We start from the raw sequence: 26,321 nt of genomic DNA on the forward strand, positions 1-26,321 counted from the left end.
GGAGATGGAGAAGGGAAGGCAAATCGATGCGATATATGTGGATTTCGCTAAAGTTTTTAATACCGTACCGCACAATCTTGTCATCGAGAAATTGGAGCATACTGGCTTCCCGAGATGGATAACGGAGTGGAAAGTGGAACACGATCTCGATTCTTCGACATTACGTCTGGGGTACCTCAAGGGAGTGTTCTTGGACCAGTGATCTTCAACATCTATGTGAATGATCTCTATGTGCTTTTTTGTTCGTCAAAACTATTATTCGCCGATGACCTCAAATTTTATCGCATCGTCCGTTCTCTGGCTGATTGTGCGATCATGCGAAATGACATCAACTCCATGTTATGAAAACTCATATGTGAATATGTACGTTATGTGGAAGATATTGATTTGGAAAATGTATTGGAGGTAACCACTTTCCCTTCGATGGGACTCGAACCCATGACCCTACAGTACGCTAGACTGGTGCTTTAACCAACTAAGCTACGAAGGACCTCCGTCGGCCTTCGCAACCTAGCGGCTACTGAACGAGCTCGAGATTCCCAAATTGGACGCATAGTCAAATCACTCGCAATCCATTTCTCAAGCCAATACTTCCACATGTGTATTGTACACGTCCACATTAGAGGAGCGTGAGTATTTAGAATGTCTGGCGGCTATACACATTCTTCATCAGCAACGGTACTGATCAAGTGAGGTTGTGTAAGCTATTTGCCAGTCGGTCGTCAAGCTCAGACCCGACCGCATTGCGTAGGCAAGAGCACGCAACTCAAGTTCAGTTCAATCAAAGGTAATTGCCTATTTCCGGGGATTAAACCACCCGACTTGGACGTTAATTTACAATGTTATGAAAACTCATATGTGAATATGTACGTTATGTGGAAGATATTGATTTGGAAAATGTATTGGAGGTAACCACTTTCCCTTGAAGAATGTGTATAGCCGCCAGACATTCTAAATACTCACGCTCCTCTAATGTGGACGTGTACAATACACATGTGGAAGTATTGGCTTGAGAAATGGATTGCGAGTGATTTGACTATGCGTCCAATTTGGGAATCTCGAGCTCGTTCAGTAGCCGCTAGGTTGCGAAGGCCGACGGAGGTCCTTCGTAGCTTAGTTGGTTAAAGCACCAGTCTAGCGTACTGTAGGGTCATGGGTTCGAGTCCCATCGAAGGGAAAGTGGTTACCTCCAATACATTTTCCAAATCAATATCTTCCACATAACGTACATATTCACATATGAGTTTTCATAACATTGTAAATTAACGTCCAAGTCGGGTGGTTTAATCCCCGGAAATAGGCAATTACCTTTGATTGAACTGAACTTGAGTTGCGTGCTCTTGCCTACGCAATGCGGTCGGGTCTGAGCTTGACGACCGACTGGCAAATAGCTTACACAACCTCACTTGATCAGTACCGTTGCTGATGAAGAATGTGTATAGCCGCCAGACATTCTAAATACTCACGCTCCTCTAATGTGGACGTGTACAATACACATGTGGAAGTATTGGCTTGAGAAATGGATTGCGAGTGATTTGACTATGCGTCCAATTTGGGAATCTCGAGCTCGTTCAGTAGCCGCTAGGTTGCGAAGGCCGACGGAGGTCCTTCGTAGCTTAGTTGGTTAAAGCACCAGTCTAGCGTACTGTAGGGTCATGGGTTCGAGTCCCATCGAAGGGAAAGTGGTTACCTCCAATACATTTTCCAAATCAATATCTTCCACATAACGTACATATTCACATATGAGTTTTCATAACATTGTAAATTAACGTCCAAGTCGGGTGGTTTAATCCCCGGAAATAGGCAATTACCTTTGATTGAACTGAACTTGAGTTGCGTGCTCTTGCCTACGCAATGCGGTCGGGTCTGAGCTTGACGACCGACTGGCAAATAGCTTACACAACCTCACTTGATCAGTACCGTTGCTGATGAAGAATGTGTATAGCCGCCAGACATTCTAAATACTCACGCTCCTCTAATGTGGACGTGTACAATACACATGTGGAAGTATTGGCTTGAGAAATGGATTGCGAGTGATTTGACTATGCGTCCAATTTGGGAATCTCGAGCTCGTTCAGTAGCCGCTAGGTTGCGAAGGCCGACGGAGGTCCTTCGTAGCTTAGTTGGTTAAAGCACCAGTCTAGCGTACTGTAGGGTCATGGGTTCGAGTCCCATCGAAGGGAAAGTGGTTACCTCCAATACATTTTCCAAATCAATATCTTCCACATAACGTACATATTCACATATGAGTTTTCATAACATTGTAAATTAACGTCCAAGTCGGGTGGTTTAATCCCCGGAAATAGGCAATTACCTTTGATTGAAATCAACTCCATGTTAATTTGGTGCAGCGATAACGGTATGCGCATCAATAGCAAGAAATGCTAGGTTATATCTTTCTCTCGCTCTAACAGCCAGATTATTCACCAGTACTACGTTGAAACCGAGCCACATGAACGTGTAGCATCATTAAGTTCTCTTGGAGTGACCACTGCTGCCAAACTACGGTTTACCGAGCATGTGGTGATCACGGCTTCCAAAGCATTCTCTGTGCTTGGATTTATTCGACGGCACGCTTTCGAATTCACCGATATTTATGCCCAGAAGACGTTGTATTGCTCGTTGGTGCGAAGCACCTTAGAGTATGCTTCACCGGTTTGGTCACAGTACTATGTAGCACACATGATAACCATCGAGCGAGTACAGAAGAAGTTTGTGCGCTTTGCGTTAAGGATCCTGCCTTGGAATGACCCAGACAACCTTCCTTCATACTCTGAACGATGTCAACTCATAAATTTGGAGTCCCTACCTCTAGACGTGTGAAAACGCAGCGATTATTTGTGTATGATATGATACAAGGAAATATTGACTGCCCTACACTACATGAACAAACTCCGCTGTATATGCCCCTTCGAATTCTACGGCATTCTTCCCTACTAGCTGTTCCATATCACCGAACAAACTATGTTTACAACAACCCACTAGATTCCTGTATCCGATCTTTTAATGTAGTTTGTAAAGAATTTGACTTCAATATCTCCAAAAATGTTTTTTTTAATAGAATAAGTATAATTAATATTTAAGTTCAGTCTGTACGATTGTTGTAACGGTGTTCATAAATAAATAAATAAATAAATAAACGCGATCCTGATGAAACTTCAGAAGCACCACTCGCGCTCATTACAAAATTAGGCAACACTTGGTCGTACTGAGCACTTTATGCGAGCACCACTCGCGCTCATTACAAAATTAAGCAACACTAAGTCGCACTGAGCACCTTATGCGTAACTTATCGATTGAATCTACACTAAACGATTACTGACTGATTGACGCTGGCCAATAAAAAAAATCCCTAAGAATTAATAAAAATTTCACTTAAATAGAAGTTGAAAAACATTGATCAAAGCAAACAGCTTGAACTTTCCACCCATTAGTAAGAAAAATTCTCACTCTTTTTTCACTCATTAGTGATAATACAAAGAAAGCTGCGTCTACTTATAATTGCTATGTAAGACTATTGGTATACACTTCGGAAAGACACTTTTAATTTACCCTTAAATTCAAACTTAACGCTTATTTTCAACATTACGCATAATAGGACAGATTTTAGTGAAACGTATTCAAAAGCTAATTGATTTGCTGGTATTGGAAAGCCATACATACCATGAGCAAAGGTCCCGCATATTGATGAATTGTTAACTTCAAATCGGATTTGCCCGGCCCCTAGGTCGCATTAGTCCGGGTTCCACATAAAATGGGATAACTAGGTGCGCAAGGTGAGCTTACAACTTAACTAGTTGTAGACTTTTTTTTGTTTTACTTCACCTTAATTATGTGATAATTTGAACTGCACCACAAATAACATTGTTTCTTTCACCTTCACTTCACTTTCACTCGCGTGACAATCAGCAATGAAAAACCAAACGATTAAATCATGGACACTCCCGCTTGCATATTCTTTAAAAAGCAATTTTAAATACGCGAAAAAATCCGGCAGGATCGCCAAATGTGGAGTTTATTATGATGATAGGCAAGCGGGAGTCTCCTGATTCTGATGACTCACTTGGTATGACTGAACAACGGCTTGTCTCGATTGCTTCGATTCCTGTTTGCGTGGCTTTCAGTTGACGTCCATGCAAGGCCTAAGCCTAAGTTAAAAGCAATTGCATATTGTATTTGCATAGTTCATACCAGCACCATTTCACTGCCACACAAAGAGTTAAACGGAAATTGTTTCAGGAAAACGTTTCGAAATTCTTTTTTTTATGAATTTATATATGAAATCCTTTGAAAGTTGTCTTAGGAATTCCTGCAGACATTGAGTAAGGAATCTCTCATTTTTTAAGAAATTGCATTAGCAATTACTTCAGGATGTTGTCGAACAAATTCTTCCAGTAATTCCTCAAGAAATCCCTTCCAAACCCCTAGAGAGAAAATCTTGGAATTCCTCTGAATTTTTACTTAGAAATTTTTTCGGAAATACATTCAGAAATTCTTTAGAATCCTTAGAAAAAAAAACTTCAAAATCACCTTCGAAAATTTTAAATGGATTCATTATTTAATGAATTTCCGAAAAAAAAATCTATCAACAAAATTTCCGGATCGATTCCTGCAGGAATTCTGTTATGCTTTACTGAAAAGAATAGAAAGTTCCGATGGAATACATGGAACGCCTTCCCAGAGGATTTTGGAAGGTGTCCCAGAAAGAATGTCAAAAAGAATTAATGGCGTAATATCTCTGGAAGAAATACCTGAAGTGGAAAGAATTTCTAAAGAGTTTTCAGAAGAAATTTTCCCGGAAAATTCTGGAGAAATTTCAGAATGAATTCTCAAATAAATTTGGAAAAACCTGAAGTATTTTCGAATAGATTTCTTAAAGGAATTTGCGAAATTATTGCTAAAGGTATTTCCGAAGGAACTTTTACAGGAATTTACGATGTATTTTCCAATACTTCGGAAGCTTCTCCAGAGTTAATCAAAATTCTAGGAAAATATTTTTTTTAAACGATTTTGATGACGTATATAAAGCCTGTCCACGTTAAATTTCGGACAGCCATTTTATAATGCGATTTTTGAGAATTTTCACAAGCCACTGAGACGAACAATTTACATGACAGCTGAATCTTTCTGCTTTATGTGCTGCTTTCAGCATGTTTTGAGCACGCCCAAATTTATAAAATGACGACAAATCAATTGGACATCACCTAAGTGTCCGAAATTTAACGTGGACAGGCTTTAATTAATCTTCAGGGAAATATTTGATTTGGTGGATCACGTGCCCCATCATGCCCCATCTATACTCCGCCAGTTGTTTTGTAACGAAATACTACATTATACTATTTTTCTTCAATCAGGTAATGCAATTTTTGCCAAAAAACTATTTTCGACAGGAACTAACAGACTTCCTTCTGAACTACCATTTGAAAAGGTCCGAAACAGTATGTCACTCATCCTCCGATACTTTCGCAGGAACACTTTACTTCAATCAATGGACTTCCACCCGAGCAGAACTTTGTTGCACAAAAAGTCATTTGCAGAAACCAATCAGCTTTGATTACGACCGACGCAGCAATTCGAATGCGATACGAAGCGGTAGCAACGCGCAATGGGTGGCTGTTGAGATTCAATATCTTGTAGTGCGCGAATGCGTTTTTGCCAGGTGCCAGACTCCACAAATAAGCCACCGCCGAGGACCGTTGCGTTTGGTTGGTCGCCAACCAGCAGCGCTGCAGTGCGAGGCAAAAGAGTGAACCTTTTATCGAAATTAGCTTCGCACCCCTTGCTCGGTACCCTGTCTGCCACATTTACCCCGGCGACAATCGTTGGCGATTTGTGTTCTCCACCTGTTCATCGCCACCACACCACCCGAAGACGAACTGGTGGCGATGTTGTTTGTGCGTGCTAGAATTGTGCTTGGGGAAAGTGGTCATCAAAGGTGCAATTTTTTCGCGCTGAAGTATGCAGATTGGAACAGTTCATTATTGTCTCTGTCAACAATGTTTTCCAGCAAAGTACTTTGATACTAATAAATATTATAAGCTAAAAGTTTAATCGAATTTGCTCCGCAGTTCAGTGGAGTGCATTTTGAACCTCCCACCCCTACATGGTTATGGCTCTTCCGATATTGCCCGTCGCCGCGTTGCTCCACGTGCGCTCCTCTGTATCACAATTCTACGTGAGGTTTTCCATAACAGGTCTCCGGATATGAAGATGGAAAGTTGCTCACGCACCGCGATTCCGGCTGTCCCCGCACAAGTGAAGTACCCTCGGAAGGAAAAGTGTGTGCACTACGGATGATTGAGGAACGTAATCAGTGCTTTCGCTGCTTGCGAGTCAGCGAAGCAATTTATTAACATTTCAATAAACAACGGTGCCTAAGCGATAGAAATCACAAAAGAGCGCCGCAAGCAGTACTGGAGTGCGGTATGATATGGCTTGATTTTGTGATTTCTTTCCTCCGTTTTTGATTGCTTCAGGACCGACCGATTTCATTACTAAGGAAACTTATTCTGCTGGAGCTCTAGTGATTTAATTGCAGAGTAGAGTTGTCCTCTTGACCGGCTGGATTGGGCAGATTTTTTCCTCATGGGAGTTGATTGAACCGACAATGAAACCACTCTCAACTGGTACTGCTGTGATTCTCCTGTGCTGTTCAATTTACATCTTGATTGATGATGGACAATATGAAGAGTACCTAAGTTGGATAATGTGCAACTCCATTGACATTTCAAGGCTCTGCCTTCATTCTTTAATAAACTCAAAATAAGCTGATAAGTGACAGTTCAATAATTGGCTAATATTAGCACTGCTGACAGCTATTTTGATGGCCAGTTTTTTTTATATTTTTAACTAATAATTAAAGTTTAACTGGAGTATAATTCGAGAACTGCGAGATATACCTTAGAGAATAAGAGGCCAAGCTTTGTGAGTTGTCAAATGAATTTTTGTCCCCGAGCCACATTAAATTGCACAATCATCAGAGGCAAACTTTGTTGGACCATCACCATCTTGTCCGCCAGCTAGTCACCAGTGCACTCGTCCGAAAGAATTCCCTTCTGGTAGCGCTGAATCGACTTTTGATTTCCACAGTCTCAAAAATCCCTTTGAAAGCAAAAGCAAAATCACCACACGCGAAACTCCGCAGGGCTTACAGCAATGCGTGATGAAGGTTAGCGGAATTGGGTTGTCTACTTTGGCAACCACGTCCACGTACGTGCCTCCAGCGTGTAGTCAGCTGGGCGATTGTTTATACGTAGAAGAAGCACACGTTTTTTGGTAGCGATTAGTAGAAGCCCAAAATGGTTAACATGAAAACAGTGAGTGACGCACAATCAGTAGTTGTCAACATTTCCGACAGCACAAACATAATTTCTCACCTCAATAATAACAATCATTTTTTTTTCATTCTGTAATTTTAATCCACTGATGTTCAGTTTTAAGCACACTCTCCATGTTCATGTATCAAATACTATGTAGAACAGTTTCAAATTTCCATTCAACTGAGATTCTGGAGGATATAAGAATAATCTCATTGGGTTAGGGACAAAAGGTCGAATGACAAAAGGTCGAAAGGACAAAAGGTCGAAAGACAAAACGTCGAAAGACAAAAGGTCGAAGGGACAAAAGGTCGAAAAGGACAGAATGTCGAAAGGGACAAAAGGTCGAAAGGACAAAACGTCGAACGGGACAAAAGGTCGAAAGAAAAAAATATCAATAAGATCAAAAGGACGAAAGGGACAAAAGGTCGAAATAGACAAGAAACTGAAACGGAAAGAATCAATCTCGCAACAGAGTTGGCCTAAACAGTTGACAAAAAATCTGCTCTTTTATTTTTCACAATTTTTAACAATTAGATAAAATTCATTCAGTGAGTACAACTAATAGATGGATGTTTGAGTTTTCTAAATGTCACTTCGATTTGTCAAAAAGACGCACGCCGCACAACAAAAACACTAGCGTGTATTACACGCAGGTGTATTTTTAATGCAACCGTTTGCATGGCTGAGGCGCGCACTATTTTGACAGATCAAAGAAACATTTAGGAAACCTAGACATCAATCTATTATTTGCACTCATTGAATAAATTTTATTGAATTGGTAAAAATGATGAACAATAAAAGAGCAATTTTTTTGCAAACTGTATAGGACAACTCTGTCTTGTGCAATACAGGTTTTATTTCAACAATCTTTATTATCTCTAACAGAACCATCTAGATATTCATAAAATTGTTTCATAGTCATTACTCCTTCTTTGAAAATGGCTCATTCTTCAACTTTGATTAATGTGATGAGTGTGTAATTTCTGCTTGTATTTAAATGCATTTCGCAAATTCCTTTGGAATGCACAAAACTTGTTAACAACTTGTTCTTGATCGATCTTTTGCCCTTTCGACCTTTTTGTCCTTTTTGACCTTTTGTCCCTTTCGGCCTTTTGTCTTTTTCGACCTTTTGTCCATTACGACCTTTTGTCCTTTCGACCTTCTGTCCCTTTCGACGTTTTGTCCTTTCGACCTTTTGTCTTTCGACCTTTTGTCTTTCGATCTTTTGTCCATTCGACCTTTTGTCTTTCGACCTTTTGTCATAGATTCAATCTCATTTATGCCTTGAACAGAATCTCATTTGCAATTTTAGAAGGATCTATGATAATGTTTTTAAAACAATTCGAAAACGTAATAAAATCAATATCCTTATAGAGAACGATTTTAGCATTGAAGATTCGTTCAGAATCCCATTTACTATGCAAATGAAGTTTCATTCAATATTACAGCAGAATTGGATTTCAAAGGACTGGAGTAGAACTTTATTCTGGATTGATGTGAAATATTTTTGAGATTCGAGTAGAATTTCATTGGAGCTTTGAACAGAATTTTTCTCAGGATTCAATTCTCATAAGATTCTGCAGCAATACATCACGAATGAATTCGATCCTCGTAGTACTATCCAATGACCCCGACGAGGTTCGGGCTCCAATCCAAATCCAATCCAAATCCAATCCAAATCCAATCCAAATCCAATCCAAATCCAATCCAAATCCAATCCAAATCCAATCCAAATCCAATCCAAATCCAATCCAAATCCAATCCAAATCCAATCCAAATCCAATCCAAATCCAATCCAAACCAATCCAAATCCAATCCAAACCAATCCAAACCAATCCAAACCAATCCAAACCAATCCAAACCAATCCAAACCAATCCAAACCAATCCAAACCAATCCAAACCAACCAAACCAATCCAAACCAACCAAACCAATCCAAACCAATCCAAACCAATCCAAACCAATCCAAACCAACCAAACCAATCCAAACCAATCCAAACCAATCCAAACCAATCCAAACCAATCCAAACCAATCCAAACCAATCCAAACCAATCCAAACCAATCCAAACCAATCCAAACCAATCCAAACCAATCCAAACCAATCCAAACCAATCCAACCAATCCAAACCAATCCAAACCAATCCAAACCAATCCAAACCAACCAAACCAATCCAAACCAATCCAAACCAATCCAAACCAATCCAAACCAATCCAAACCAACCAAACCAATCCAAACCAATCCAAACCAATCCAAACCAATCCAAACCAATCCAAACCAATCCAAACCAATCCAAACCAATCCAAACCAATCCAAACCAATCCAAACCAATCCAAACCAATCCAAACCAATCCAAACCAATCCAAACCAATCCAAACCAATCCAAACCAATCCAAACCAATCCAAACCAATCCAAACCAATCCAAACCAATCCAAACCAATCCAAACCAACCAAACCAATCCAAACCAATCCAAACCAACCAAACCAACCAAACCAATCCAAACCAATCCAAACCAATCCAAACCAACCAAACCAATCCAAACCAACCAAACCAATCCAAACCAATCCAAACCAATCCAAACCAATCCAAACCAATCCAAACCAATCCAAACCAATCCAACCAATCCAACCAACCAATCCAAACCAATCCAAACCAATCCAAACCAATCCAAACCAACCAAACCAATCCAAACCAATCCAAACCAATCCAAACCAATCCAAACCAATCCAAACCAATCCAAACCAATCCAAACCAATCCAAATCCAATCCAAACCAATCCAAACCAATCCAAACCAACCAAACCAATCCAAACCAATCCAAACCAATCCAAACCAATCCAAACCAATCCAAACCAATCCAAACCAATCCAAACCAATCCAAACCAATCCAAACCAATCCAAACCAATCCAAACCAACCAAACCAATCCAAACCAATCCAAACCAATCCAAACCAATCCAAACCAATCCAAACCAACCAAACCAATCCAAACCAATCCAAACCAATCCAAACCAATCCAAACCAATCCAAACCAATCCAAACCAATCCAAACCAACCAAACCAATCCAAACCAATCCAAACCAATCCAAACCAATCCAAACCAATCCAAACCAATCCAAACCAATCCAAACCAATCCAAACCAATCCAAACCAATCCAAACCAATCCAAACCAATCCAAACCAATCCAAACCAACCAAACCAATCCAAACCAATCCAAACCAATCCAAACCAATCCAAACCAATCCAAACCAATCCAAACCAATCCAAACCAATCCAAATCCAATCCAAATCCAATCCAAACCAATCCAAACCAATCCAAATCCAAACCAATCCAAACCAATCCAAACCAATCCAAACCAATCCAAACCAATCCAAACCAATCCAAACCAATCCAAACCAATCCAAACCAACCAAACCAATCCAAACCAATCCAAACCAATCCAAACCAACCAAACCAATCCAAACCAATCCAAACCAATCCAAACCAATCCAAACCAATCCAAACCAATCCAAACCAACCAAACCAATCCAAACCAATCCAAACCAATCCAAACCAATCCAAACCAATCCAAACCAATCCAAACCAACCAAACCAACCAAACCAATCCAAGTCCAATCCAACCATCCAAACCAATCCAAACCAATCCAAACCAATCCAAACCAATCCAAACCAATCCAAACCAATCCAAACCAATCCAAACCAATCCAAACCAATCCAAACCAATCCAAACCAATCCAACCAATCCAAACCAATCCAAATCCAACCAAACCAATCCAAACCAATCCAAACCAATCCAAACCAATCCAAACCAATCCAAACCAATCCAAACCAATCCAAACGCAATCCAAACCAATCCAAACCAATCCAAACCAATCCAAACCAATCCAAACCAATCCAAACCAATCCAAACCAATCCAAACCAATCCAAACCGATCCAAACCAATCCAACACAATCCAAATCAACCAAATTCAATTCAAACCAATTCAAACCAATCCAATCCAAACCAAACCAATCCAAACCAATCCAAACCAATCCAAACCAATCCAAACCAATCCAAACCAATCCAAACCAATCCAAACCAATCCAAATCCAAACCAATCCAAATCCAAATCCAATCCAAATCCAATCCAAATTCAATCCAAATCCAATCCAAATCCAATCCAAATCCAATCCAAATCCAATCCAAATCCAATCCAAATCCAATCCAAATCCAATCCAAATCTAATTCAAATTCAATCCAAATCCAATCCAAATCCAATCCAAATCCAATCCAAATCCAATCCAAATCCAATCCAAATCCAACAAAACAACTTAAGTAAAGTTAAAAAAAATCCAAATCCAATCCTTATTTAACCCAAATACAGATTGAGATCCAATTTTATTGAGATGTGGAGAGTCAGAAGTGAAAAATCAAAAGCGATGTTTTAAATGTGAAAATAATGAAATTCGATGTTGGAATACAGAAGCGACACGGGAGAAGGGAAGCCAGAATTGAGAATTTATTTACTTAATATATAATAACAATTGTTTAACAAAAAAAGCCAGAAATAAATATGAATGAAAACAAATTAAAAGTGTGAGGTTACAAACAAGGCGTGTGAAATAATATTGAGAAAAGAGTTATCTTAAAGGGATTAAAAGGATGGAAGATTCTAATATTAATAATGTTTTAAAACTCATCGGATTTATTGAAGAATGTTTTAGAAATTCATAAAATTTTATTATTACCTCCTCAGATTTCGTTTTTCTTTTAATATTTTTATCAGCTTTATTGTTATTGCAAGATGTTCATTAGAAGCTTCTATTTTATTTGTTGCGTCTGTTTCTCTTCCTTATTTGCATTTTCCTGTTTATATGAACAAATCCTAATTTTAGGTAGAACGGTTTTGTTTCAGTCTTATTTAAGTTGTATCGCCGCATTAAGTTCAATCAATCGGTTTGATTTCTTAGCTAAAAAGGTTATTACACATCTACTAACATACACAAATGTGGAACAATTTACAACTAAACGTCTTCCAAAGTCACCCTGCCTGGATGTGATTCCAACTCTTTCGGAAACATTACCTCCTCTATGATCCGTTTCCTCGGATGGTACACAATTTCAGCCCTTATTCGGGCCCTTCTTGGGGTCTTTGCGGACCGTTGACTCGGGCACTCCGTTGTCGCTTCCGATTGACAACTCTTGCAGCAAGACTTCACCTTTGTCGGCTTGGTTGGCAGCACCTCACCCTCCCGGAGCAGTTCATTACAATCAACGGGTCCATCTTCGCAGCAATCGCAGTCGTTGTCCGTCCGGTGCGGATGTAATTCCGGTTTGTACAACATTTCCATCGATTTGCACCCGAAACAGGACCCCAAACGATCTACGGTAGGAATGAACTCGAAGCACCTCACCAGACACCACTTTTCGTTTCCAATGTCGAAGGTTCGACAAGGTTGACGTAGATTCGATAGCATTGGCCGCTGGGGAGCTGCTGCGACCAACGCGATCAAAGCACTTAAAATAACGGTCTGCATTTTAACGTTGCGTTAGAAACTGTGAAGCCCTTCTGGTTGGTTTGTTTGCATCGTTTTTCTACCAACTTGAACGGAATTAGACAAAGGTCACGTGCCTGTGGTGATAACTGTGAAACCCGATCGTAGCTTAGTTTACATTATAAAAGCAACTTCAACATAGTTTACAAGCGTCAACAACTTCTTTGAAATGAGATTCCGCAATTCCGGGTGGATAACTTGGTTAAACTTCCTAACGGAAGTTCGCCTTCTTATTATTTTACATTCACATGATTTTCGCATGCAAATTGCGTTTCCAATACACTTGGTTCGCTTGTTACGTGATTAGATTTATAATTTCTTGGTCTACATTAATCACTACAACTTTTGGACAGTATTACCTGATTTTTTTTTAGATTTTTGTGGGTTTTTTTGAAAGATCAACTCAATGTTTCCAAAGACCATGATCAACCGAAAATAAAAAGCGTAAAAAGGAACTCCGTCTACGCACGTGTGGAGGAAGCTTTCTGTCACCTTGTCTACGCTTTTCAATGATAAAGTAACACATAACTTCAAAAGATCTGGCTACTCTGCTTTGTAACAAAAAATTTAATTGAAACCCGTTATGACCAGAAACCTTCAATTTCGACTGTCTTGTGATTTAGTCACAAGTTAAGCTGACTACACGATTGAAACCGCCAAACAAGCCGCAGCGGTGTAATCGTGGAACAACACAATATCGGACTGACAATCGGAAGTTTATTACATCTCACAAGTGCCGCTGATATTGCTGACGACCAGCAATCGACAATTGCTACTATCTGCCATCTATACGCTTTACGATTCCCGGGTGGGGCCATCCAAATAGTCATATGGGAAAATACATTATAGGAACTGTACCGACCGAACAGTAGTATTGAACAATTTACAACCATATTGAACCAAGATGATATACATTTATCGCTTGTGCTTGATAATTGATTACCATAAACTTGTGTTAGGCGAAAAAAAAGATATCAATCAAATAAGTGGTAGTATTTGCGCTAGATCTAAGCCGAACTTCCAGAAAAAACTGGTATGTTATCATTCTCAATAAAATGCTTCTAAAAGATCTACGAGAACTTTGAACCCATCTCCGTAGAACGGTTTAGGGTCGTTTGGCCGAATGCCGTTTGGCGGAATGTCGTTTTGCCTAAAGGGTCATTTGGCAAAATGCCGTATTGAAGTATAAACAAAGAGAAATGAATAAGGAAGAAGGACGAAGAAAGAAAGAAGAAGGAAAAAAGGATGAAGGCGCAAAATAGACTTGACATTTGAATATGTGTTCACTAACCATTTAACATTCCGTGTAGTGCTCAATAAAAAGCTGTGGTCCACCGTACTCTTATGTCATTGACTATCAATAAATTTTTATTCCAATGTAATCGATCCAAGCAACCCCACGTTACTGATTATTCGAAAATACAACAACTACCCGAGTAAATTCGAAATAACTTCCCATGGAAGTATGGAACAATAACTCAGCCGTCTTTCAACAGATTTTGGAGATTTTGGTAGCAATCGTTCGTTGAACTCTTTAGGATTTTTCCCAATTATCAGAAACAATGGATTCAAGGCGCTCAACCATTTGCCAGGCACTGTTAAAAATCCGTAAATTAACCAATCCTGCATGAGCTTTGAGCATCGTTAGCACAGACATCAAAATCGTGACCCATACGGGCTGGCCTCTAATCCTCAACTCAATCAAGACTTAACGGTGAGATCAAACACGAGGGCCGCACAGCAGCAATCAGTTGTAGAAAGGATGACGCCGGTAGCAGCTCTCCAAGTAGAAAGTGAATCATCGAGTGGTCGTGTTTTTTGTCGAGATTTCTGTGAAAATTGCTGAAAATCAACAAATCATTCGCCGAAAATCAGCTAACAAATGTCATTTTTGCATTTTGCATTTGTCATTTTGTTATTTATTTTGCTGGCGGATTCTTGCCGAGCTGTACGATTAAAAACTAAGTGTGTAGAAAGGCGCATTGCGTCGCCGTCAGATAGCAGCAGCAGTCTAGTGAAATTCGGACTAATGTTTGGTTGCTGTAACCCGGGTAGAAGCCGGATATTGATAACAAAACAAATTTTTCAAATCAAAATCTTCCATATAATGTACATATTCACATCTGAGTTTTCAGTATATTGTAAATCGAGATATTGATTAGTTCTTGTTGATAGCAAAATCTGATATTTTTTATGGTATTTCAGTGCATTTTAACGTTGGACAACGTCTTCAACGCGGTTCAACAGAATCTAAAATTAGGGACCGTCACGAAATCATGTAAGATTTTGAACGTTAGTAGGGCCTTTATCTTTCAATGGCTTTTTGAGCTTTATATATCAATCGACTTGGAAACTCTCCAGCAATTTGTCAGTTTCGTTGAAACTTTTGATTATTAACGATAAACTATTGAAAATTTCAATTATTTCCCTTCCCAGTAAAAATATCAAAACCAACCAAATCCTTTCATGCATTCCCAACACGGACATTTCCAGGATTCACTATGAGTGGTCACGGAGAGCGGGCACGGAAAGCCGACATTGGTAGCGGTCCCAGCATCGATTCGTGAAATTTTACAGTGAAATTTTCTCGCATGGTTCTGGATCTGGTTTTGTTGCAATTAATTGGGAAGACGCATTATTGAAAATAAATCGGTTCTTTTCAGAACCTCAATTTTATAGAAGAAAAGGTTGAGCCGAAACAATTTTTCATCATACTGCAAATCATCATCGCTTGGCGACAGCAGAAATTTTACCTAAGCAGCATAATCAGAAGCGCGCGTCGGACCATTGAGTGGGTGCTGATAATGATTCGGAAGGGGCATTATTGGAAAATAATCGGTTTTTCTCAGGACCAACATTCTAAACAAGGGATGGTTAGGCCTGGACGAATTTTGTCCGTAGCAGCATCAGAAGCGAACGTCGGAGGAAGATGCTGCAAACATTTATTCGCATCGGTTGCTTGTTTTGCTTCGATGGCGTCTGTTGTGGTCATGGCAGCAGCGCGGTTGAGTGCATTTCTGCAACGGTGGTATCTGAAGTGGCAATCAGTTTAAGCAGCTCTCAAGCCACAATTTAATTAATGATAACTTGAGCGTAATTCTCGCTGAAACCGGGTCACAATTTGCACGAGGTTCTTAACCTTCTGTCTGTGCTCAAAAAAACTTACGTTTTCTGTGCTCTGGGGTCAAATTGACCCCAAATTGAAATTGCTATAACTTTTTTAATGTTTGGCCAATTTTGAATTTATGGGGCTGTTTCGAAAGATAATTTAATCATCTTTCAGGTCGTTACCAAAGATTGACTATTGGTGGGCGGGTACATCGCGGGGAGGGGTTTTAGTGAACAAGGGTATAAAACCAGTGATTTTTCATGATTATTTTACTTATATCCGAAAATCCTACCCTTTTTGAACTGCACCTTTTCAAAAGTGTTATGCAGGAAGGCATGTGCCCTGGCATGAGGCGTTGATAAGTTTAGAACTCGGCCGCCAGGTGGTGGTATATTTGAATTCATTATTTTGGACTACTTAAGATATTGCGATATATAGAATTCTCCTCAGTGTAAATATTCTTATCGCACAAATTTAAAAATTGGAAGACGTACTCATTATGTTGAGCACCGCTTTGTAGTGCTAGACATCCTGAACAATATTGCCGAATACAACTTGAGTGTAGGTATGAGGGATCTCAAGCTAAAGCAATATTTCATATATGCAAGAATATTGCAAGTACGCTAGCGCCGCCTATTTGTAAATTTCCTAATTATTTATTCCGTCACATGACAGTCCATTCCCACCAGACGAACTTTATTAAAGACGTCACCTTTAAAAACTTCAAATTTGTGCGATAAGAATATGTACAATGAGGAAAATTCCATATATCGGAATTACTTGAGTAGTCTAAATTAATGAATTCAAATATACCGCCACCTAGCGACCATGCTCTAAACTAATCAATGCCTCATATCAAAGCACACGCCTTCCTGCATAACGTTTTTGAAAGGTGCAGTTCAAAATGGGTAGGATTTTCAGATATAAGTAAAATAAGCATGAAAAATCACTGTTTTTGTACCCTTTTTACGAAAACCCCTCCCCACGATGTACCCGCCCACCTACAGTCAATCTTTGGTAACGACCTGAAAGATGATTAAATTATCTTTCGAAACAGCCCCAAAAATCCAAAATTGGCCAAGCAATAAAAAAGTTATAGCAATTTCAATTTGGGGTCAATTTGACCCCAGAGCACAGACAACGTAAGTTTTTTGAAAAAAGTACACTGTAGCGCATACTTTCAAGATTTTTGAAGTGAATGTGCACCTAGGAGACAGATCTCGGCGAGTTTTACCAAACTACCAAAACTTATGAGAATCGGTTGAAAATCAAAAAAATGGCAGTCACTCAAAGTGGCCTGGGGTCATATTGACCCCAGAGCACAGACAAAAGGTTAAAAATGTCTAAATTTATATTCTTTCGAAAGCTTTCGGCGAGTATATTAAGGATCCGAGTTCAATTCTTCAGAAAGATGAACCCCTCGTTAGTTATACTTTAGCTTTCGGTGAGTATATTAAGGATCCGAGTTAAATTTTTCAGAAAAATGAACCCATCGGTAGTTATACACGAAATCATTTTAATGGACCCCTCGATTTTTGTCAGTTCTTGACTCACCAAAACTGTCATAACTCCAACAATTCTCAACCGATCATAGAGATCAGCATCAAGATTTATTTATGTATACAGGTTATCCAACTTGTCAATATCCCCAACTCAGCCATCTTGGATTTTTCTATGGAATTTATGCTCGTTTGTTTACGTTTTGCACTGAAAATGTATGTTTCCCCCCCCCGCGCTGGTTATTCCCATCTACTGATGAAGTCGGATAACCTGTACATAAAAAAAATCTTGATCAGCATATCGTTGGAAAGAGGAAGAGTGTAATCCTCAATTTGCAGTAATAAAAATATAAGCAGCCCTATTGAATTTGGCCGCCGTCTTGGATTTGTTTTTGAAAACTATTTTTCCGCCAGGTTCGTAACCACCAATTTTTAATATCAATACATGGATGGAAAGCTCAGCTTATATTGTGTATTGTGTCGGAAAATCTCAGGTGTATGTTTCTTCTATCAAAAGTTATGTACTATTTACCAATACCAAAATTCTTGAATTATTTCATGCAACAACTTGAATACGGCTCCGTTATGCTCAAAACTTTTGAGTCCTTCAAATAAAATACTGTTGTGGATATGCTTTTCATTTTTGAAACATATTTGGCTTAGAATAGTTATGAAATCAAGGAACTGACGTCGTAGTACCATATTACCCATAAAAATAATGTTCGTTGGTCCGATGGCCCTTCAAAATATAATTGGTAAATCGTACATAACTTTTGATAGAAAAAACATACACCTGAGATTTTCTGACACAATGCACAATATAAGCTAAGCTTTTAACTGATGTATTAATATAAAAAATCGGTGGTTGCGAACCTAGTGGAAAAACGGTTTTAAAAAGAAATTCAAGATGGCGGCAAAATTCAATATGGCTGCTTCTATTTTTATTATTGCAAATTGAGGATACACTCTTCCTCTTTCCAACGATATGCTGATCTCTATGATCGGTTGAGAAATGTTGGATTTATGACAGGTTTGGTGAGCCAAGAATTGACAAAAATCGAGGGGTCCATTAAAATTATTTCGTGTATAACTACCGATGGGTTCATTTTTCTGAAAAATTTAACTCGGATCCTCAATATACTCACCGAAAGCTTTCGAAAGAATATAAATTTAGGTATTTTTAAGAACATCGTGCAAATAGTGGCCCGGTTTCAGTGCGAATTACTCTTGACGCAGATCGGAAGAGAAAGTTTCTTTCACCCCGTCATTGGTAAGGAAAGCCTTCATTCCGTTACCAACGATAATGGCCTGCGACTTGTAACCTTTGCTGCTGCTAGAGGGATGGCAATTATCAGTACCTACTTCGCACGTAAGAATATCCGCAAACACACCTGGCAACATCCGAGTGGAGACACTTGCTCACAGATAGACGTGCTGATCGACGGATGACATTTCTCGGATGTTATAGATGTAAGGTCCTTCAGAGGTCCGAACATTGACTCGGATCACTACCTTGTAGTTGCAAAAATTCGGGCGCGACTTTCCAGCGTCACGAATTCACGAAACAACAGAACGATGCGTTTCAATGTCCAACGCTTGTCAGTTGAAGGAGTTGCTGAGCAGTACCACCAGAAGCTGGACGAGCGGATAGGAGATGTCACCGGATCTGGCGACGTCAACAGATTGTGGGAAAATATTCACGAAGCTGTGAAAGTGTTAGGCACTGCACAGTGACGCCAACGAAATTGTTGGTTTGATGAGGAGTGCCAGCAAGTAACGGACGAGAAAAATGTTGCTAGGAGTCGAATGCTAGTGGCTCGTACCCGATCCAACAGAGAGCGGTACAGTGTAGCAAGGGCAGAAGAGAAACGAATCCACCGCAGAAAAAAAAGGCAACACGAAGAGAGTGTGATAGCTGAAGTACTGGACAACATGGATAGAAACGATATGCGGAGGTTTTACGCAACTGTCAATGACGCACGACTGCGCCAGTGCCCGCCATGTACAATGACCGAGAGCGGAATTTGCTGACAGACAAGACTATGGTGGCAGCCAGATGGAATGAGCACTTCGAAAATTTATTGAAGGAGCAGGATGGACATAGTCGGCTAGTCGGCGACGGTCAAGCTGTGGAACCACCAACGCTGGACGAGGTAAATATGGCTCTAAACGAGCTGAAAAACTGTGAAGCTGCTGGGAAGGACGGGATCCCGGTCGAGCTTCTCAAACACGGAAGTGAAGATTTGAGAAAGAACAGCATGAGTTTTTCAGGAAGTAGTACAGGATGAATTTCAGGAGGAACTTTCGAAGGAATTCATGAAAAAAAACCCAGATTAATCCACCTAGCGGTGATGGCGCCTTTCTCGCGCAAAAAGGTAATAAATGTAGCCTTTACGCTTACACCTCGATGATGTACAAGAAAGGCAAAACAGTTATACCGTCTAATGTTATGATAGAAAATTTACACTAGTGGACGACAGATGGCGCTGCCAAAAGTTTCTCGAATTTTCTATGTTCGAATTTTGACTTTCGGACAATTTCTTAGTACTATGAAACTGAACGAAGAGCATACTTACGCCTAAATGCGCGCAACACGAGCATCTTTATAGTACGATGAAACTCTTAATGGGAGCAAGCCACGGATAAACTTAAAAAATATTCATAGATGCAAGGCATTTTTCATAACACATTATTCTTCTATGTGACTATGTCTCATCACTATATTAATATTATGTTTTTTATGTGATTCGCAATTATTATGAAATTCAATAGTGATCAACAGCGTTTTAGTCTCTGTCGGATGCAACTTGTTGCAAGAAAATCGGTTAAGAGTTACTATGTGAAAAATTGGCTAATGTTTTTATAGCATTTTGTGCACACACATACACACACACATACACACACACATACACACACACGGACAGACAGACATTTGTTCAGCTCGTCGAGCTGAATCGATTGGTATATAATACTATGGGTCTCCGGAACTCTTATCAAAAGTTCGTTTTCGGAGTGAAATGATAGCCTTTCGGTACAACTTTGTTGTACGAGAAAGGCAAAACCTATATGTTAGTTGGTGGGGAATCTGAAGAGAAAATTATGTAGGAAATCCAGGAATTATTTGAGAAATTCCGGAAGGAAAATTTGCAGAAATTCCTGGAGAAACATCCGGAATCATACCCGGACAATCTTCTGAAAGGATTCCAAGAGAAACGTCTAAAGGAATTCCAAGAGGAGCTTTAGCAAGAGTTCCTGGGTGACTTCCAGGAGGAATTTCTTGAGGAACTTCTTCTGGCAGGAATTCAAAAAAAGTTATACTGGATGAACCCCATATAGAATCCCTGCATGAAACCCAGGAGGAATCCCTGGGCGAACTTTAGAGGGAACCCTGCAGGAACTCCAGAAGGAATTTCTGGTGGAGCTTCAAGAAGAATTTTTGGAGAAATTCCTGTGCGATTTCCTGAAAGAACTCCAACAAGGCATTCTTAAAGTAACTCCAGGAGGAATTCTTTGGGGAATTCAGAATTAAATTCTGGGGGAATTCACAATGAATTCCTGAGGGAATTCTGAATGAATTCTTTGGGGAATTCAGAATGAATTCTTGGAGGACTTCAAGGTGAATTCTTGGAGGAATTCAGGATAAATTCCTGGATAAGTTCAGAATGAATTCCTGGAGGAGTTCAGAATGAATTCCTGGAGGAATTCAGGAAGAATTCCTTGAAGAATTCAGGATGAATTGGAATGCTGGAGGATCTCCAAGATGGGTTTCTTGAAGCCATCAGGTAGTATTCTTAAACGAGCTTCATCAAGACTTTTTGGAAGAACTCAAGAAGGTATTCAATAAGAATTTCTGAATTCCCAAATTCCTTAACTCCTACATTCACAAATTACTAAAATCCCAAAAAAAAATGTTGTCTTCATTTAAGAGGTTTTTAGCTCTAGACTGGCTCACCGCTTGTTCCCAAATTAATATGTTAATTCATAAATTCCTGAATACCTGATTTCATAAATTGCTGAATTCCAGAATTTCAAAATTTCTAAGATCGTGAATTCCCAAGTTTCTAAATTCCTAAACTCCTAAATTCTCGAATCCCTAAATTCCTTAGTTCATAAATTCATCACCGCCTACAACCAGGACGTTAGGCAAGAAAATTCACGCCTCGATTGTGTGCTATTCAATAGATGGTATATATGCCTCCCGGGAACTTTCTTACAAACGAGCGAGGGGTGATCCAAAGGTGGCGGCAGCACTACGAAGAACACCTGAATGACGATGTGGCAGACGAAGATGGCGGTATGGTGATGGACCTGGGAGAACGCGCGCAGGACTTAATCTTACCGGCTCCGAATCTCCAGGAAATCCAGGAGGAGATTGGCCGGCTGAAGAACAACAAAGCCCCTGGGGTTGACCAACTACCAGGAGAGCTATTTAAACACGGTGGTGAGGCACTGGCTAGAGCGCTGCACTGGGTCATTACCAAGACTTGGGAGGAGGAAGTTTTGCCGCAGGAATGGATGGAAGGTGTCGTGTGCCCCATCTACAAAAAGGGCGATTAGCTAGATTGTAGCAACTACCGCGCAATCACATTGCTGAACGCCGCCTACAAGGTACTCTCCCAAATTTTATGCCGTCGACTAGCACCAACTGCAAGGGAGTTCCTGGGGCAGTACCAGGCGGGTTTTATGGGCGAACGCTCCACCACGGACCAGGTGTTCGCCATTCGCCAAGTACTGCAGAAATGCCGCGAATACAACGTGCCCACACATCATCTATTCATCGACTTCAAAGCCGCATATGATACAATCGATCGGGACCAGCTATGGCAGCTAATGCACGAACACGGATTTCCGGATAAACTGACACGGTTGATCAAAGCGACGATGGATCGGGTGATCTGCGTAGTTCGAGTTTCAGGGGCATTCTCGAGTCCCTTCGAAACCCGCAGAGGGTTACGGCAAGGTGGTGGTCTTTCGTGTCTGCTATTCAACATCGCTTTGGAAGTGGTAATACGAAGAGCAGGGATTAACACGAGTAGTACAATTTTCAATAAGTCCATCCAGCTATTTGGATTCGCCGACGACATAGATATTATGGCACGTAACTTTGAGAAGATGGAGGAAGCCTACATCAGACTGAAGAGGGAAGCTAAGCGGATCGGACTAGTCATCAACACGTCGAAGACGAAGTACATGATAGGAAGAGGCTGAAGAGAAGACAATGTGAGCCACCCACCGCGAGTTTGCATCGGTGGTGACGAAATCGAAGTGGTAGAAGAATTTGAATTTGTGTCATTAGACCGGTAGTCCTCTACAGACACGAGACCTGGACGATGCTCGTGGAGAACCAACGCGCACTTGGAGTTTTCGAAAGGAAAGTGCTGCGTACCATCTATGGTGGGGTGCAGATGGCGGACGGTACGTGGAGGAGGCGAATGAACCACGAGTTGCATCAGCTGTTGGGAGAATCATCCATCGTTCACACCGCGAAAATCGGACGACTGCGGTGGGCCGGGCACGTAGCCAGAATGTCGGACAGTAACCCGGTGAAAATGGTTCTCGACAACGATCCGACGGGCACAAGAAGGCGAGGTGCGCAGCGGGCAAGGTGGATCGATCAGGTGGAAGATGACTTGCGGATCCTCCGTAGACTGCGTGGTTGGCGACGTGTAGCCATGGACCGAGCCGAATGGAGAAGACTCTTATATACCGCACAGGCCACTTCGGCCTTAGTCTGAATAAATAATAATAATAATATATGCCTCCCATTCACATTCTGTCGCTTCACACTTGTTTGAAACCTAGCGAACGGCTTTCAATTTGTTGATTTTCAATTAATAACTTTTGCGTATGGTAATCGATAAACAAAAGTTACTCATACTACATACCTCATACTTCGAGTAGGATGGATAATAATTAGGATAAAGTCGATAAATAAATCAATACAAACCCCTAAATAAATCCTGAAACGTAAATTCCAAAATCATTATTTGTCATTATTTACCAGTTCAGGTTTATTTGTGTTGAACTTAATGTAAAATTAAAAAAAAACACACAAATAAAGACATAAAAAAAAAAAAGTTCAGGTTCAGATTGTAGTTTTGGTACTTGCAGTGTTAAGAAGCTCTGACGGTCATCATTTAGGAGGGGAAGGGTCATTTGGCCGAAACCCATTCGGCCGAAAGCTATTTGGCCGAATGCCACTAGGCCGAAAGTTGTTTGACCGAATATACTATTTGGCCAAACAGACCATTAGGCCGAAAGTCATTTGACCGAATGGGTCATTTGGCCTAAAGGGTCGTTTGGCCAAAAGGGTCATCCGAAACCCATTCGGCCGAAAGCCATTTGGCAGAATGCCACTAGGCCCAAAGTTGTTTGGCCGAATATATTATTTGGCAAAACAGACCATTAGGCCGAAAGTCATTTGGCCTAATGGGTATTTTGTCGAATGGGTCGTTTGGCCAAAAGTGTCGTTTGGGCGAAAGGGTCGTTTGGCCGAAATGGTCATTAAGCCGAAAGTCATTTGGCCGAATGGGTCATTTGGCCGAATGGGTCATATAGCCGAAAGGGTCGTTTGGCCGAAAGGGTCATTTGGCCGAAAGGGTCGTTTGACCGAATGGGTCATTTGGCCGAATGGGTCATTTAGCCGAATGGGTCATTTGGCCGAATTTTTCTCTTCACACTGTAAAAAGTGAGAAGCGTGAAAACGGCAACACGGGCTGTATGACTGCAATTCGCGGCGCATACATGCATCCTGAAATACTGATTCATTTTGCAATAGTTTAAGAGTTGTGTTGTAGAATTTATTGCTCTGGGAAAATTGGAATAGAAACTAGTTTGTAAGTTAGATTATGTAACCGAAATATTAATTACTGATATGAAATAAAATCTAGCTTTGAAGTTTTGGATAATGGACAATGCTGTCAAGGAGGTTTCATTTAAGCCAGAGGAAAATTATCGCCACATACTTCAAAGAAATTAACACTCAAGTGAAAAGTTTGAGCTAGAACGAAAGCTTGCGTTGCTTGAGGAGCAAAATAAGGCATGGGGGCGGACTCAACAAAACGAAAACGAAAAGAGAAGCCGGCTGGATTATGAACGTAAGTCAAAGAAATTGAACAAGGATTATGAGACAGCCGCAAGAAAAAATTGATTCAAAATTTAGTGTACGAAGGGAGTCAATAATATTTAAATATAGCAGACAAAGCATCAGTGAAAAATCGACAAAGGAAGAACAGCGACAATAGTTCGATAGTGCATTTCGCTTGTGTGCCGCAGCTTACCGTCGTAATACTTGAAGTGAAATATCTAAATTTCCGCCAGTGTGTCGCACATAAGTTATAACAATGCAAAAATGCACCCTGAAATACTGTAATAGTTAAAGTGTTGAGATGTAGAATTTTTTGATCTGGGAAAATTGGAATAGAAACTATTTTGTAAGTTAGATTATGTAACCGAAATGTTAATTATTGATATAAAATAAAATTTAGCTTTGAAGCTTTGCATAATGGACAATGCTGTTCAGGAAGTTTCATTCGACCTAGAGGAAATTCATCGCAACACCTACTAATGTTTCTACCCTTTTCTAACTGACTGTGGCCGGCGCCATTATTGATCTTTGTATTTATTTAGTTACTGAAACTTGCACAATGAGAATGATTGACTTATCCCAGTCAGCAGTTCAGTTGAAATATTTCGTTGTACAATTTCACTGATTCTGGTCAATCACGAAGTAGCAACTATAGATATGTACACTGCCTGTAATCGCATATTTGTCCCATATGAATAGGAGATCCAGTAAAGAATGTTTGAACTACTTTTACCCCTTGATTGCAGTTTCACACTATTTTGGAATTAGATTGTCCGAACGAACAGTAGCTTTCAGTGTTGGAACCGTGCAGTAAAAAAGCAGATCGAAAACTCACTACAATGTAGAAACTTCTTTCAGTACTCAAGATTATGTTTCTTCAAAATAAAACCTTTATTTTCAGGCATAGTTTTCCATTTTCGAAACATATATGACCAAACATGCTTCATCCGCAAACCTGAATAGCTTCACCAAGATATGACTGTATTCACTGTGGCATTTTTTCTAAACCTTGTAGAGTTCGCAAATCTGTGCATCTCCCGGCAGGCAGCTGCGCAGCGGTTCATAGTAAAAGTATCCTTCCAAGCAGTCCTTCAGCGTCGGGGCTCCCGTTTCGCAGCTCCAGTACTGAGTGCAGTCCGCCGCGAACTGGGTGTTGCACACCGGTACGGGCTCTTCGGTAGGGATTTCCACCTCTTCGGGAGCGGCGAAACAATTCGCACTGGCCTTCTTCACGCACTCCAGCGTAACGGCATCGAAGTCGTCCTTATTGCCGCATTTTTTGGAAACCTCCTTCTGCGACGTGCACAGGATGTACTTGTGGCAGTCGTCGAAGTCCACGAGCTTGGTTCCGTTCTTCTCGCCGGTGCAGCGATTAGTTTTGTTTTTGGTGCATTCTACCAGTGCACATGCGGTGGCCAAGATGGCGAACACTAGAACGACGGCTTTCATAATTGTGATGTTTCTTCCTGTGAGGTGGGTCGAAAACTGATTAACCCGCTGGAAATCGGTAGATCCTTTTATATACCGCCAGGTTTGATAGACAAGATCATAAACTGCCGTGACGCTTCCTGATAACCGCCCGTCGTAAGTCTACTGTGGCCCAAAACAGCTCCGATAAAGTAAATGAATAGGCTCCCAAATGCCTGATGTTTGCTATCGAAGACGCAGATCTGTAGCTAGACAAAATGGAGATAACGTTCTTTGTAACGCAATAACTGATTTAGCAAGGGGCAAATTGTGGTCATAAACATTTGACGGACACAGTGCATCT

The 26,321-nt window shown here is 40.4% G+C and overlaps 2 protein-coding genes across 7 annotated transcripts in view; both read right to left on the reverse strand.

Moving 5' to 3' along the window:
- Nucleotides 1-26,321, reverse strand: part of LOC134227195 (low-density lipoprotein receptor-like) — a 1,220,229-nt gene that overhangs the window by 641,165 nt on the left and 552,743 nt on the right. The window lies entirely within an intron of this gene.
- LOC134224319 (uncharacterized) lies at nucleotides 25,418-26,026 on the reverse strand. The gene has a single exon (XM_062703652.1). It carries the CDS (start codon nucleotides 25,997-25,999, stop codon nucleotides 25,553-25,555), a length of 447 nt encoding a protein of 148 aa, XP_062559636.1. The 5' UTR covers nucleotides 26,000-26,026; the 3' UTR covers nucleotides 25,418-25,552.

This window comes from Armigeres subalbatus, chromosome 3 (assembly GCF_024139115.2).
Source record: "Armigeres subalbatus isolate Guangzhou_Male chromosome 3, GZ_Asu_2, whole genome shotgun sequence".
Lineage (NCBI taxonomy): Eukaryota > Metazoa > Arthropoda > Insecta > Diptera > Culicidae > Armigeres > Armigeres subalbatus.

Bases quoted from the DNA above. Each gene is read 5' to 3' on its own strand.
- LOC134224319 (XM_062703652.1), bottom strand. From the start codon at position 25,999: ATGAAAGCCGTCGTTCTAGTGTTCGCCATCTTGGCCACCGCATGTGCA.